Source organism: Salvelinus alpinus, chromosome 9 (assembly GCF_045679555.1).
Source record: "Salvelinus alpinus chromosome 9, SLU_Salpinus.1, whole genome shotgun sequence".
Classification (NCBI taxonomy): domain Eukaryota; kingdom Metazoa; phylum Chordata; class Actinopteri; order Salmoniformes; family Salmonidae; genus Salvelinus; species Salvelinus alpinus.
Window position 1 is genome coordinate 60936138 of NC_092094.1, and position 16646 is coordinate 60952783.

General features: G+C 42.0%; 1 protein-coding gene across 2 annotated transcripts in view; it reads left to right on the forward strand.

The window, feature by feature from the left end:
* cpt1ab (carnitine palmitoyltransferase 1Ab (liver)) overlaps positions 1 to 16646 on the forward strand; it is a 59774-nt gene that overhangs the window by 17015 nt on the left and 26113 nt on the right. For both annotated transcript variants that reach the window (XM_071326825.1, XM_071326826.1), the window contains exons 3-7: positions 3138 to 3280; positions 5927 to 6098; positions 8603 to 8704; positions 9585 to 9722; positions 10014 to 10091. In XM_071326825.1, the coding sequence (XP_071182926.1) occupies positions 3138 to 3280; positions 5927 to 6098; positions 8603 to 8704; positions 9585 to 9722; positions 10014 to 10091 (633 nt within the window). The remainder of the gene's footprint in view (positions 1 to 3137; positions 3281 to 5926; positions 6099 to 8602; positions 8705 to 9584; positions 9723 to 10013; positions 10092 to 16646) is intronic.

Genomic DNA, 16646 nt, shown 5'->3' on the forward strand with positions numbered 1-16646 from the left:
AGTTGTTGGGGGTTAACTGCCTTGTTCAAGGGCAGAACAGCAGATTTTTCAACCTTGCTGGCTCGGGAATTCGAACCAGCGTCCTTTCAGTTGCTGGCCCAACGCTCGTATTCGCTAGGCTAACTGCGAGAGGAAGTGAGAGTGGCTCGCTTGCCAGTGAAACAGGCAAAGAGACAGGGCAGACACTTCCATTGCAAGAATCAGGATATTGCACTTCACTGTTTGCTCAAACAACGGTTTTACCCGCTCAAAAAATGTAAAGTTTTGAGTCAAGTGATTAGCTAGAATTTGCAGCCTTCACTGATGCCACCAATTAGAAATGTAACTCGTACATCGCTGTCAAAGGGATGCAAAATGCGACTAAATGGTCACACCCTGGAGCCCTGGACCTAATTAATCAATCACTCACCCACTCACTGATTGATGATTGATTGTGAGTGTCACTGACTGTAATGGGAGAAATTCAGCCTCATGACAAATGGAAAGGAATAAGTGACAGGCCTAGTATGAAAAAAAAATCATTACGAGGCTGTAAATTGACTGTTTGCTGCCCCTTAGTTTGATTTTTATTAGTTTGAGATACAACAAAAGTTTACAGTTGAAATCGGAAGTTTACATACACTTACGTTGGAATCATTAATAGTCGTTTTTCAACCACTCCACAAATTTCTTGTTAACAAACTATAGTTTTGGCAAGTCGGTTAGGACATCAACTTTGTGCATGACACAAGTAATTTTTCCAACAATTGTTTACAGACAGATTATTTCACTTATAATTCATTGTATCACAATTCCAGTGGGTCAGAACTTTACATACACTAAGTTAAATGTGCCTTTAATAAACAGCTTGGAAAATTCCAGAAAATTATGTCATGGCTTTAGAAGTTTCTGATAGGGTAATTGACATAATTTGAGTCAATTGGAGGTGTACCTGTGGATGTATTTTAAGGCCTACCTTCAAACTCAGTGCCTCTTTGCTTGACATCATGGGAAAATCAAAAGAAATCAGCCAAGACCTCAGAAAAAAAATTGTACACCTCCACAAGTCTGGTTCATCCTTGGGAGCAATTTCCAAATGCCTGTAGGTACCACATTCATCTGTACAATCAATAGTATGCAAGTACAAACACCATGGGACCATGCAGCCGTCACACTGCTCAGGAAGGAGACGCGTTCTGTCTCAGGAAGGAGACGCGTTCTAGAGATGAATGTATTTTGGTGCAAAAAGTGCAAATCAATCCCAGAACAACAGCAAAGGACCTTGTGAAGATGCTGGAGGAAACAGGTACAAAGTATCTATATCCACAGTAAAACGTGTCCTATATCGACATAACCTGAACGGCAGCTCAGCAAGGAAGAAGCCACTGCTCCAAAACCACCATAAAAAAGCCAGACTACAGTTTGCAACTGCACATGGGGACAAAGATCATACTTTTGGGGGAAATGTCCTCTGGTCTGATGAAACAAAAATAGAACTGTTTGGCCATAATGACCATCGTTATGTTTTGAGGAAAAAGGGGGAGGCTAGCAAGCCGAAGAACACCATCCCAACAGTGAAGCACGGGGGTGGCAGCATCATGTTGTGGGGGTGCTTTGCTGCAGGAGGGACTGGTGCACTTCACAAAATAGATGGCATCATGAGGTAGGGAAATTATGTGGATATATTGAAGCAACATCTCAAGCCATCAGTCAGGAAGTTAAAGCTTGGTCGCAAATGGGTCTTCCAAATGGACAATGACCACAAGCATACTTCCAAAGTTGTGGCAAAATGGCTTAAGGACAACAAAGTCAAGGTATTGGAGTGGCCATCACAAAGCCTTGGCCTCAATCCTATAGAAAATGTGTGGTACAGAACTGAAAAAGCGTGTGCGAGCAAGGAGGCCTACAAAACTGACTCAGTTACACCAGCTCTGTCAGGAGGAATGGGCCAAAATTCACCCAACTTATTGTGGGAAGCTTGTGGAAGGCTACCTGAAATGTTTGACCCAAGTTAAACAATTAAAGGCAATGCTACCAAATCCTAATTAAGTGTATGTAAACTTCTGACCCACTGAGAATGTGATGAAAGAAATCAAATCTAAAATAAATCATTCTCTCTACTATTATTCTGACATTTCACATTCTTAAAATAAAGTGGTGATCCTTACTGACCTAAGACAGGGAATTTTTACTGTGATTAAATGTCAGGAATTGTGAAAAACTGAGTTTAAATGTATTTGGTTAATGTGTATGTAAACTTCCGACTTCAACTGTATGTGGCCCATTTTTACTTGATCCGAGATCTGTTTCCAAACCTCAAGGCTTTCATTGAAAACTAACAATAAAAGCTAGTCAGGGAGAATCTAAAACTCAATATGACATTTCCTTAATGTTTGCGCATGAGAACAAGCTCAGTAAGCTCAATAACCCCCGATTATAACTCGTGGAGCCCCAGATCGAGGGAGATTATCAGTGGTCTTGTATGTCTTCCATTTCCTAACAATTGCTCCCAGTGTTGATTTCTTCAAACCAAGTTGCTTACCTATTGCAGATTCAGTCTTCCCAGCCTGGTGCAGGTCTACAATTTTGTTTCTGGTGTCCTTTGACAGCTCTTTGGTCTTGGCCATAGTGGAGTTTGGAGGGTGACTGTTTGAGGTTGTGAACAGGTGTCTTTTATACTGATAACAAGTTCAAACAGGTGCTATTAATACAGGTAACGAGTGGAGAACAGAGGAGCCTCTTATAGAAGAAGTTACAGGTCTGTGAGAGCCAGAAATATTGCTTGTTTGTGGGTGACCAAATACTTATTTTCCACCATAATTTGCAAATAAATTCATAAAAAATCCTACAATGTGATTTCTGGATTTTTTTTTCTCATTTTGTCTGTCATAGTTGAAGTGTACCTATGATGAAAATTACAGGCCTCTCTCATCTTTTTAAGTGGGAGAACTTGCACAATTGGTGGCTGACTAAATACTTTTTTGCCCCACTGTATAGCACAAACAGATCTGGGACCGGGCTTCTTTTAACCAGGATATGCTTATACAGTAGTTCCCTTCGGCCCCAATGTAAATGTGATATTATGCCAATTAAATGCTCTTTGTTCTCCCCAACTCTACTGCCCTTTTTAATCCTGCATATATTCCTTCCCTCCATAGAACGGGGTCATGACAGGCGTGTACCCAGGCAGCCCGTCTGGGTTTTTGGTGGTGGTGGTGAGTTACATGTCGGGCACTAAATATGCCCAACTAGACCCCTCCCTGGGACTCATCACCAAACTGGGCACCCACATACCCATCAGGTAATTGTAGTGGTAGGGCACTACCATCTAATAATAACCCTGTCCATCATCCAGCTCACTGTGTCTGTTTTCAAGGACAGATGTCTCTGCATCACACTTTCTCAACCACCCCAGCTGTCAAAACTGGGTGAAATTATGTTACAACCAGAAACTAGTTCAAATTACGTTATTATGATGTAATTTCAACCATTTTTGCCCGCTGGGACTATGAACTCTATGAATCACCTATGTGTTATTATGCATTATGTATGCATTAATACATGTGTTTATTCATTTTTATGCACTATTTTTATGCACTGTTCAAGAAACATTAGTTATAACTGCAACCAGGTGAACGGAGTTCCTTACTAATTAGGGATTTTAATTCACCAATCAAGTACAAGGGAGGAGCGAAAATACACGCAGACACTCGGCCTTCCATGGAATGAGTTTGACACGTGACCGTAACTGTGTTACAAAGCAGTAGAGTTAAACCAGAGAGGGAGGTCACTCAGGCCTCCCTCCACCGGCTCTTCATGCCATTACCTAAACTGCCATGGATTAACAGGCCCATTAATTCTGGATTGGTTCTCTGGAAAGCTTTGGAATGGGTTGGAAGTCTTTTCCGCCCAACCCTGGTTCTGAAGAGCTATTTAGAGTGCAGGTTTTTACATTTTAATCCAGCATTATGCCTCTGATGGCTCAGTTGGTTGAAACATGGTGCTTAGAACACTAGATTTGTGTGTTTGAGTCCCACATGGTCCACATACTGAATATATTCTAACGCACACACACACAATTTAACAAATGAATGAATCGTCAGGAAACATGTGTGTTAGTCAGTGCTGAGCTAGCCATAAAAGCTCTCTAGGAGTAGTGTTGGGGACCACTGCGTCAGAGAGATATTCACCTGTCTCACCATTTTCACAAGGAAGAGTGCATGTACTCACCCGGTTCCCGTCTTTGTGACATCACCCTCGTGTCACAGTTGAGTCCAGTGGTCCAAAAATATTGTAAAACCCCCGATATGGTTCACCTATAGATCTGACATCCATAGTCACACACTGAACATGTATTCCTTCAGGCCCTGATATTTGTGTTTGCATAACATTGTGCTCGTGTTGTCACAGTACAGTATCACAATACTCGATTTTCCATGACAAAAAAAGAAAACAAGAAGCAGATTTAACTCTATGGTCCTTTTGAAAACCTGTTTTATACCAAATATTTTGCGCTATAGCTTAGAAAGTAAACAAATGGATTTGGGTGACAGCATAAGACTGTTAGTTTTCAACATTAGGACTGTTTTACTTCAATCCGCTTCATTTTTTGTTTCCTTATCGTGATATAAGTATCGTGATACTCATCTGTCATCTATTTTGACAACATTACATTGTGTATTGTTTTTTTTCAACACTTGCATGTATGTGTCTTGCTGTTCTTGTTCTGATCGATATTATAATAAATTATCTATAAGATGCTTAGCCTCCTTAAAGATAGGCCTACAGGGCAGTATTGAGATAAGGTGTGCATAGCGCAAGCTTTTGTTGAGACAAAATTCCATTTACAAATTGTCTTGTTATAATGCATATTAAAACAATTCACGCTGTACATGGGCCCATGGTGCGCCCATTGTGATAGATTCCTTGGAAATATTATGTTTTCTGGTTTGGCGGTGATTGGTATTTTGATTGATTGCAGGGAATTTCATTGTATTGTGTATAACCCACCGCCTATTGTAAAACTTTAAAGGATTTAGCAGGTAATCTAGATATTCTGTGTGCCAAAATCTCCTTCCAACTCCTTATCAACAACAGTTACCCCATAAAGTTACAGTTAACCCTTATCAACAGTTACCCCATAAAACACCTAGCTGTTGTAGGGAAGCAAGAACTCGAGCCTAATTTATTCCACCGCAGATAAAATCATCATCTTCGTCAATCATATTATTGAAATTAGGTTTTCACTCTGGCCAGATTTGAAACATGTTAATTTTTAGGCGGTTTCATAGCCTAAATATTGCCTGATGTTGTCATGTCTGCAGGTGCATGTTTATTTTTGACCATCAATTATAATATTCACTTAGCGATGCCCTCCAACCAATGGATGTTAAGGGTTCCACGTCCAGGTTCCATGAACCCTCCTCTTTAATCCCTGTGTCCTTGTCACCTGCAGAGGACGATTTATCACATGCATTAGTGCTTTGATATTTTACCTTCTGTCTCTCTCTATTTTTCTCTTTCTCTATTTCTCTCCATTTCTCTCACTCTATTTCTCTCTCTCTATTTCTCTTTCTCTCTCTAGTGGGTATATAGTGTTGTGTTCATTAGAATTCACGTAACAAAAATGAATATTTCTTATTGGACAACTCTTATTGGAGTGCCTCCCTGTTTCACTATGTTTCTGACCATTTCCTTCAGTTTCATGCCAACTGAACACCAGTATCCATGTCAGGCAGCTTCTGACCCTGTATCAATTCAATATAATTCAATTCAAAGGCTTTATTTGTATGGAAAATGTTACCACATATATTGCAAAAGACAGCTTATAGAAAATGTAATCATTGTTGACGGAAATATACATAATAAGAAACATATAATACTCAATGAACAATAGTGATTAACAGGACAACACTGTAATGATGTCTCTCTCTCTCTACCTGTGCAGTCCGTACATGTCGGAGGACAGCCAGCGGGTGGTGGGTGGGGTGCTGGTGAGCACAGGCCTGTGGGTCACCATCATCTTCATCATGAGGAATGCCCTCAAGTGCCTGCTGTCGTGGCACGGCTGGATGTACAACCGCCACGGATCTGTCTCCTGGGGCACGAGACTCTGGATAGTGAGTTACAGTTACTATGTCATCAATGCACACATGGGCCCTCTGGAACTGTTGTTTGTCTGAAATGTTCAGAACTATGCTAGGCACATAATTGTTACTTGTTGAGGCGTTTCATCACAAAAAAAGTCTAGTTACGTTTGAGTCACATGTAGGTACCTTAGATACCTAATAAATACCTTCACTATGTTCCATTGTAATCCATCTAGGCCTCAGCTTTGATTCTCTGTGCAGTAAACCTTTGTTACAACTTTGACATTCCTTCCAAGTCTTAGTTGTTTTCATTCTCGAGAACTAGGAAGGTTTGCTGTTAGAATAGATCTCATCAAGAACCCAACTACCCCCTTTTTTCGATCTTGTCTCATCGCTGCAACTCCCCAACTGGCTCGGGAGAGGCGAAGATCGAGTCACGTGTCCGCCATACCGTGCTTCTTAACGCCAGCCCGCTTAACCCGGAAGCCAGCTGTACCAATGTGTCAGAGGAAACACTGTTCAACTCACGACCGAGGTCAGCTTGCAGGCGGCCAACCTGCCACAAGGAGTCGCTAGAGCGCGATGAGCCAAGTAAAGGCCCCCCGGCCAAATCCTCCCCTAACCTGGACGATGCTGGGCCAATTGTGCGCCGCCCAATGGGGCACCCGGCTACAGCCGTTTGTGACACAGCCTGGGATCAAACCCGGGACTGTAGTGACGCCTCAAGTACGGCGATGAAGTGCAGTAGACCGCTGCGCCACTCGGGAGGCCGCTTTGCCACTTTTTGACCTCATACTAATTATCTCTAGCACCATAAGTTTCTACATACAACACTTTTTGGCACACCTACTCATTCAAGTGTTTTTCTTTATTTGTTACTATTTTCTACATTATGGAATAATAGTGAAGACATCAACACAATGAAATAACACATATGGAATCATGTAGTAACCAAAAAAGTGTTAAACAAATCAACATTGATTTTAGATTTTAGATTCTTCAAAGTAGCCACCCTTTGCCTTGATGACAGCTTTGCACACTCTTGGCATTCTCTCAACCAGCTTCATGAGTCATCTGGAATGCATTTCAATGAACAGGTGTTAGAAGTTCATTTGTGGAATTTCTTTCTTTCTTAATGCATTTGTGCCACTACTAAAGGACAACAGTAAGAAGAAGAGACTTGCTTGGGCCAAGAAACACGAGCAATGGACATTAGAATGGTGGAAATCAGTCCCTTGGTCTGATGAGTCCAAATTTGAGATTTTTGGTTCCAACCGCTGTGTCTTTGTGAGATGCAGAGTAGGTGAACAGATGATCTCCGCATGTGTAGTACCCAGCGTGAAGCATGGAGGAGGAGGAGGTGTGATGGTGTGGGGGTGCTTTGCTGGTGACATTGTCTGTGATTTATTTTGAATTCAAGGCACACTTAACCAGCATGGCTACCACAGCATTCTGCAGCCATCCCATCTGGTTTGCGCTTAGTAGGACTATCATTTGTTTTTTCCAACAGGACAATGACCCAAAACACACCTCCAGGCTGTGTAAGGGCTATTTGACCAAGGAGAGTGATGGAGTGCTGCATCAGATAACCTGGCCTCCACAATCACCCGACCTCAACCCAATTGAGATGGTTTGGGATGAGTTGGTCCGCAGAGTGAAAGAAAAGCAGCCAAAAAGACTGTTGGAAAATCATTCCAGGTGAAGCTGGTTGAGAGAATGCCAAGAGTGTGCAAAGCTGTCATCAAGGCAAAGGGTGGCTACTTTGAAGAATCTAAAATCTAAAATATATTTTGGGTAACTACATGATTCTATATGTGTTATTTCATAGTTTTGATGTCTTCACTATTATTCTACAATGTAGAAAATAGTACAAATAAAGAAAAACCCTTGAATGAGTAGGTGTGCCCAACTTTTTGACATGTACTGTATGAATATGAGCTTAAAAAGTGGTGAAGTGCCCCTTTAATTGCTAGCGTGTCTTCACACACTTCTGAGTATGAATCATGTACTTTCTATGCTGTCCAAACACACCGCTGCGTATTAGTCATGCCTTTTAACCTTTGTTTCCTTCTCCTGTAGCTAAATGTGTTCTAACGTGCATTGGTGTTAGTCTCAACAGTCTAACATCAAACCACACATGCCTAGAGATGCATTGTAAAGTTTTCTGTTAGAGCAGTAGTAAAGAGTCGATCCATAATTTAAAAAAAAAACACTTGATTTGCTATAAAACAAAAAGTGTTGAGGCTGGAGGAAGGTAACCAGTCTCAAATTCATTAGTATAGCCTTTAAATTAATTAGTATATAGCCTTTGAATTCATTACTATATAGCCTTTAATCATTATTTATTGATAAAAAATTGCTGTAAAGATCACAAATGATGCCTTTAAAACCGCTATTTTCTTGTAGATTGTTCTCATGAACTTTGCCTTACATATGGTATCCATGTTGTGAGGTTAATCAGAAAGGCTAATTTTACTCTTTTACCCCTCCACTCCTTTCACCCCTCCCCTCTTCTGCTCCGCTGTCCTTCTCAGTTATTTGTCAAGTTGTTCTCTGGCAGGAAGCCAATGCTTTACAGCTTCCAGAGTTCGCTGCCACGGCTGCCCGTCCCCCCGGTCAAGGACACCTGCAGGAGGGTGGGTTCATCCGACGACGACTTCATATCCTCCTGATATCATATCCTGCGATGTCATATCAGTTGCTTAGGTTTACTGGCCTCTCTGAGGACACCACCGCATCGCATTCAGAGGAGTTGCTGTTCCTCTGAAGCTAAATTGATAGTCAGATATTTTTTGGGGGGGAAATTGTTCATCACAGATTCACATAAGTGTAAGGAATTTCCATCAAGTTATCTGTAACCATAGGCGGACAACTCAGAGGACTCAATAAGACTGCTCTCTTTGCACCACAGTCGGTATGTCAATAAAGTGCCACTCTCCTTTGAAAGGATAGTTCACTCAAAAATGATAATTTTGTATTTTCTTCATTAGTCCACTGTTAATACAATTCCTTTTTTTTTTTTTTTTGCATGTCAGCAGTCAAGTTTTCAAGAGAGGCCGCTTTCAGTGTAGAGCAAAAGCTGGGTTGATGTGTTTTGCATATGATGAAAATTTGATATTGGGATTGTATTAACAGTGGACTAATGAACAGAATACAAAAATATTCGTATGGCTTTACAAGCAAAAGCAATGATTATGGCCCGTTTTGGGAATGATACTTGACACTAGGGTTAGGTTACACAGAAAAAGGCGATTGTGGAAAGAGGAGAGGAAAAGAGGCTTTGCATCCAGCCATCGTTCCCTTCTCATCCTGGTTGAATGCACTCAGTTGTACAACTGATTATCCTCTTTCCCTTCACGTCCCTTTCCTGAGACCGTGTTGCCACAGGGAGTAACTGTTCAACTGGCAACCATACCACCCTCACAAAACAACAGAAAACATGAAATAATGATGTGGTTGAAGTTAAACATTGCACCCTGACCTTATCTCCTTCCTTTGTCTGTGTGTGTCCTCCAGTACTTGGAGTCAGCTCGTCCATTGATGGATGACGAGCAGTATGTGAGGATGGAGGGGCTGGCAGGGGAATTTGAGAAGAACCTGGGCCCAAGACTACAGTGGTACCTCAAGCTCAAGTCCTGGTGGGCCTCCAACTATGTGAGTCTCTCTCTGTACCTCCTCGCTTGATATATGGGTTATACACATTCTAATGCTGTTTAATGTAGGGTAATGACTCACTGAATAATCTATATATATATATATATAATATAATTTATCCTAGTGCAGACTGTATTCATCATGACACAGGGCTTTATTTCTTTCTATATCTTTCCCCTTTTTTTTCATATTTCATATTTCATCTATATCTTTGTCTCTCTCTCTTTCGCTCTCTCACTCTTTCTCCGTGTGTCTTTGTCTCTCTCTCTTCATTCTCTCTCTCTTTCTCAGGTCAGTGATTGGTGGGAAGAGTACATCTACCTCCGAGGTCGTGGGCCCATCATGGTCAACAGTAACTACTACGCCATGGTAAGACATCTCTCACCTAGCAGTGGGCTGTGTGAGATTCCCTTCTAAAAGGGTTTTTTAATGGTGAATTTACCCAAGAAAATGTGTGTATTGACCATATTGAAGCTGTCTCAACGTGAGTACGCTGTGACTCAGTATCACAGTGCTGTAGTTGTGAGTATAGACAGACGGAATGTAGTAGACACGACAGAGCTGTAGTTATTTGTATGGAGCCATGTCCACTGTTCTATATCTGTTGGGCAGGAGGTTTCACATGCTCATCACAAGGCAGTCTCTGGATGAATAATTTGTGCCTCTTGAGTTCCCGTCTCCAAACTGTTGCCCTAAACTAACCTATTTCTCCGGGCCGTGCCTATGTTCGTTCTTAGATCTGTTGTAAAACATTTTTTTTAAAATATTTTTTATATATTATTTAGCAATTTTTTTGTTTATTCCCTTGGTATTCTCCACAAACATAAGTTATGTCGTTGAGCTTGGTGACATTTCCAATTTGTTTCCTGTTTTGATGACCGTGTCTGAGGAAGAGATTAACTGATGGACTGCGGCTAGGTTAGGGTGTTTAGACGTCAGTCTCTTATTTGATTAGCATGTCTCAACTCTATTCAAGTGGGCAACCATAAACAAGATTATGTCCTGTAAGTCTGCCGTAAACTTTGACCCAATAGCTGATCTACCACGTCTGCTTAAAGGGATTCCTCACCTAAATTACAATGTTTTATGTTATGGTTCCTTTCACTGAATGTGATTTCATGGGCTAGGAGAGATTGGGATCCATACTCCCCAGGGTTTGTAAACATAGCGCCACAGCCACTATTCACTAACATTAGTGTCGATGACCTAAAAACTAACAGCTCAGTAAGCATGACAATTAAGAAACAGGGAGGGACTACCTGGACTTGTTCAGTAAAAAATTCACATTTTCTTTTTCCTTTATTTAACCAGAGAACTCACATTGAGATTTACATCTCTTTTTCAAGTGAGCCCTGGCCAAGAAAGCAGCATGCATATATATATATATATATATATAAATATATATATATATATATATATTTTTTTTTAAATTAGTTACATTTTTTATTTAACTAGGCAAGTCAGATAAGAACAAATTCTTCTTTTCAATGACGGCCTAGGAACAGTGGGTTAACTGCCTTGTTCAGGGGAAGAACGACAGATTTTTACCTTGTCAGCTCGGGGATTCGATCTTGCAACCTATCGGTTACTAGTCCAACGCTCTAAACCCTACCCTGCCGCCCATATATATATATATATATATATAAAACGCAAGATCTAAAGTGTTGGTCCCATGTTTCATGAGTTGAAATAAAACATCCCAGAAATGTTCCATACGTACAAAAAGCTTATTTCTCTCAAATTTTGGACACAAAATTGTTTTCATCCCTGTTAGTGAGCATTTCTTCTTTGCCAAGATAATCCATCCACCTGACAGGTGTGGCATATCAAGAAGCTGATTAAACATTACAAAGGTGCACCTTGTGCTGGGGACAATAAAACTAAATGCCACTCTAAAATGTAGTAGAGATGGCGCTTTATGGTAGAGAAATTAACATTAAATTATCATGCCAATTGCACACTACATAATTCCATATGTGTTATTTCATCGTTTTGATGTCTTCACTATTATTCTACAATGTAGAAAATAGTCAAAATAAAGAATAACCCTTGAATGAGTAGGTGTGTCCAAACTTTTGACTGGTACTGAATATATTTTTTGGGGTGAAATATTCCCTTAATGCTGCTAAGCACTTTATGATGAGGGACTACTTCAACATGGGTACCATAGTGGGGCTCATTCATATATCCTTGGGAATACATCGCCACTTCAGTCGACATGGTTATGGCACTGGGGTTATTTTTAGTTTGCGACAACATTAATATCTCATAAAAGACAACCCTCTTTAGTGTATATAGTATGTGCCCACAGGGTTACCAGGGTCATGTTCATTTGGGACCAAACTGATGAAAATCAAAACCCAGTAAAACAGGGATGTACTACCTGGACTTGTTCAATAAGAAATTAAATGACCCTCTCCTCCGAGAGACTGAAAACAGCTTCCATCTCAAGGCCATCAGACTGTTAATTAGTCACCACTAGCCAGCCTCCACCCAGTACCCTGCCCTGAACTTTAGTCACTGTCACTAGCCGGCTACCACCCGGTTACTCAGCCATACCTCAGAGGCTGCTACCTATGTACATAGACATGTAACACTGGTCACTTTTTAATAATGGAACATTGGTCACTTTAATAACATTTACATACTGTTTTACCCACTTCATATGTACTGTGTATACTGTAGTCTAGTCAAGGACCATCCTATTTAACTGTTGCTGTACATATATTATTCTATCCTACTAATTCTTCAGATATACTACATATTCTATACATATACTGTCCATAATGTCTATACATCCCATCATATAGATAGATAGATATGTATATATGCATTCAGAAACTATTCAGAACCCTTCACTTTTTTAATATTTTGTTACTTTACAGCCTTATTCTAAAATGAATTACATTGTGTTTTTCCCCTCATCAATCTACACACAATACACCATAAACAGAAATAGCTTATTTACGTAACTTTTCAGACCTTTTGCTATGAGACTTGACATTGACCTCAGGTGCATCCTGTTTCCATTAATCATCCTTGATGTTTATACAACTTGATTGTAGTCCACCTGTGGTAAATTCAATTGATTGTAAATTATTTGGGAAGGCAAACATCTATCTATATGAGGTCCCACAGTTGACAGTGCATGTCAGAGCAAAAACCAAGCCATGAGGTCAAAGGAATTGTCCGTAGATCTCTGAGACAGGATTGTGTCGAGGCACCGATCTGGGGAAGGGTAACAAAACATTTCTGCAGCATTGAAGGTCCCAGAGAACACAGTGGCCTCCATAATTCTTAAATGGAAGCAGTTTGGAACCACCAAGACTCTTCCTAGAGCTAGCCGCTTGGCCGAACTGAGCAATTGGGCAAGAAGGGCATTGGTCAGGGAGGTGACCAAGAACCCAATGGTCACTCTGACAGAGCTCCAGAGTTCCTCTGTGGGGATGGTAGGGTGGCACTGACAGCCAACTTGGAGTTTGCCAAAAGGAACCTAAAGGACTCTCAGATCATAAGAAACAAGGTTATCTGGTCTGATGAAATCAAGATTGAGCACTTTGGCCTGAATGTCAAGCGTCATGTCGAGAGGAAACCAGGCACCGCTCATCACCTGGCCAATACCATCACTATGGTGAAGCACAGTGGTGGCAGCATCATACTGTGGGGATGTTTTTCAGTGGCAGGGACTGTGAGACTAGTCAGGATTGAGGGAAAGATGAACAGAGCAAAGTACCGAGAGATCCTTGATGAAAACCTGCTCCAGAGCGCACAGGACCTCAGGCTGGGGCGAAGGTTCACCTTCCAACAGGACAATGACCCTAAGCACACAGCCAAGGCAACACAGGAGTGGCTTTGGGACAAGACTCTGAATGTCCTTGAGTGGCCCAGCCAGAGCCCGGACTTGAACTCGATCGAATATCTCTGGAGAGATCTGAAAATAGCTGTGCAGAGACGGTCCCCATCCAACCTGACAGAGCTTGAGAGGATCTGCAGAGAGGAATGGGAGAAACTCCCCAAATACAGGTGTGCCAAGCCTGTAGCGTCATACCCAAGAAGACTCAAGGCTGTAACCGCTGCCAAAAGTACTTCAACAAAGTACTGAGTAAACGGTCTGAATACTTACAGTACCAGTCAATTTTGGACACACCTACTCATTCAAGGGTTTTTCTTTATTTTTACAATTTTTTACGTTGTAGCTCAATGTGGTGTGGATCTTTTGGTTACTACATGATTCTATGTGTTATTTCATGGTTTTGATGTCTTCACTATTATTCTACAATATTTCCTCAAGAGTTCACCAAACTGGCTATTTAAAAACTTCCAAGGTGGCGTAGCATTCAGACGTCTTTGTCTTGTCTCGTCCCATGTATATATATTTTTATATATTTTTCTTCGCATTCTTTTTAGTATTTTTCCTAAACCTCAACTTCAAAATACTCTCCTGCAACCCGCCCCACCCAATGTGGTGTGGATCTGTTTTTTTCTTTTCACCTGGACCATCGCAGCTAGCTAACCGCAACCCGGGTTGACTACTCCTGGCTAACGTTTCCGTCCCGGAGCAAGCACAAACTAGCCTGGAGCTAGCCCATGCTAGACCCATCTCCCGGCTAGGGCTCCTGGGCTACTCCTGAAGCCCACTCCTCGGCTACAATATCCGGACCCCTTCTACTGCCGGTACGGGGCACGGAACCCTGCCGATCCTTCACGACTGGAATACCGACATAATCTGCCCGAGGATTCCAACAGGCCCCTCAGGCACGACGTCCCCTGAAGGTCCTTTCTGCTAACCGCAGCCTGCTAGCTTTCTAGAGCATATTGGACTGTTAGCTGATCCATCGGCCAGTTTCTTGGACCACTATACCCATTTTGTGAATTGGACTTGGACCCCTACTAATTCCACGACTGGTCTATCAACGTCACCGGACGAGGAAACAAAAACAGACTTTCCCCCATCGCTACGTCCCTCTAAGGCCCTTATGCTAGCTTGCTAGCCCCGGCCTGCTAACTGCTAGCTTGCTAGCTCCGGCATGCTAACTGTCTGAATCGCTGTGTCCCCAGCCAGCCCAACCACTCACTGGACCCATATGATCACTTGGCTACGCATGTCTCTCCCTAATATCAATATGCCTTGTCCATTACTGTCCTGGCTAGTGATTACTGTCTTATTTCACTGTAGAGCCTCTAGCCCTGCTCAATATGCCTTAACCAACCATGTTGTTCCACCTCCCACATATGCGATGACATCACCTAGTTTGAACGTCTCTAGAGACTATATCTCTCTCATCATTACTCAATGCCTAGGTTTACCTCCAATGTACTCTCTTCCTACCATACCTTTGTCTGTACATTATGCCTTGAATCTATGCTATCGTGCCCAGAAACCTGCTCCCTTTACTCTCTGTGTTACGCAGAGCGAACACAGGGGAACCCAAGAGCGGACTCAGATGCAGAAGCAGGGCTGAATGAACCAAAATGTTTATTGTTCACAGAGAGATATGGAGTGCAGAACCGGGGTAGATCAGATGAGTTGCAGAAAAACCCGAAGTGTAGAGTGAGGTTGTAGTTGACTGAGTTGAACAGTTTACACTGAGTTGAACAGGGTAAACAGGTCCTGAGGGGAATCCAAGGTGGTGGTGGTGAGGGAAGTCCAGAGCAAGGTGGTTGGTGGTGAGATGTGAGATGTGAGATGTGAGATGTGGTACAGGAGACAGGGAGACAGAGGGAGACAGAGGGAGACAGAGAGAGACAGAGAGAGACAGAGAGAGACAGGTGACACTGTTCTTAACGTGCTAAACGGCCAGTTCTTATAGCCTTTAGCCGTACCCGTATCTTACTTCTCCTCTGTTCCTCTGGTGATCCTCGACTTCGGCAATGTCATGTACAAAATAGCCTCCAACAGTCTACTCAACAAATTGGATGCAGTCTATCACAGTGCCATCCGTTTTGTCACCAAAGCCCCATATACTACCCACCACTGCGACCTGTACGCTCTCGTTGGCTGGCCCTCGCTTCATACTCGTCTCCAAACCCACTGGCTCCAGGTCATCTACAAGTCTCTGCTAGGTAAAGCCCCACCTTATCTTATCCATAGCAGCACCCACCCGTAGCACGCGCTCCAGCAGCACGCGATCCAGCAGGTATATCTCACTGGTCACCCCCAAAGCCAATTTTTCCTTTGGCCGCCTCTCCTTCCAGTTCTCTGCTGCCAATGACTGGAACGAACTGCAAAAATCTCTGAAGCTGGAGACTCTTACGTCCCTCACTATCTTTAAGCACCAGCTGTCAGAGCAGCTCACAGATCACTGCACCTGTACATACCCAATTTGTAAGTCGCTCTGGATAAGAGCGTCTGCTAAATGACTTAAATGTAAATGTAAATAACTCATCTGTAAATAGCCCATCCAATCTACCTCATCCCCATACTGTATTTATTTATTCATCTTGCTCCTTTGCACCCCAGTATCTCTACTTGCACATTCATCTTCTGCACATCCTACCATTCCAGTGTTTAATTGCTATATTGTAATTACTTCGCCACCATGGCCTATTTATTGCCTTACCTCTCTTATCCTACCTCATTTGCACATGCTGTATATAGATCTTTCTACTGTATTATTGATTGTATGTTTGTTTATTCCATGTGTAACTCTGTGTTGTTGTATGTGTCGAACATCTTGGCCAGGTCGCAGTTGCAAATGAGAACTTGTTCTCAACTAACCTACCTGGTTAAATACAGGTGAAATAAAATTTAAAAAAATATTTAGGTGTCTATAATTCAACAGCCAAGTTAGGCAAGATGGAAGTTTAGGAAGTAGAGCCTTGTATACAAAAAGGGAGTAATGTAGATATCTACGGGTCTTTATCAAAGTCCAGCCAACATTTTGATACAGGATGCAGTGATGAGTATCAAACTGTCACCTGTAA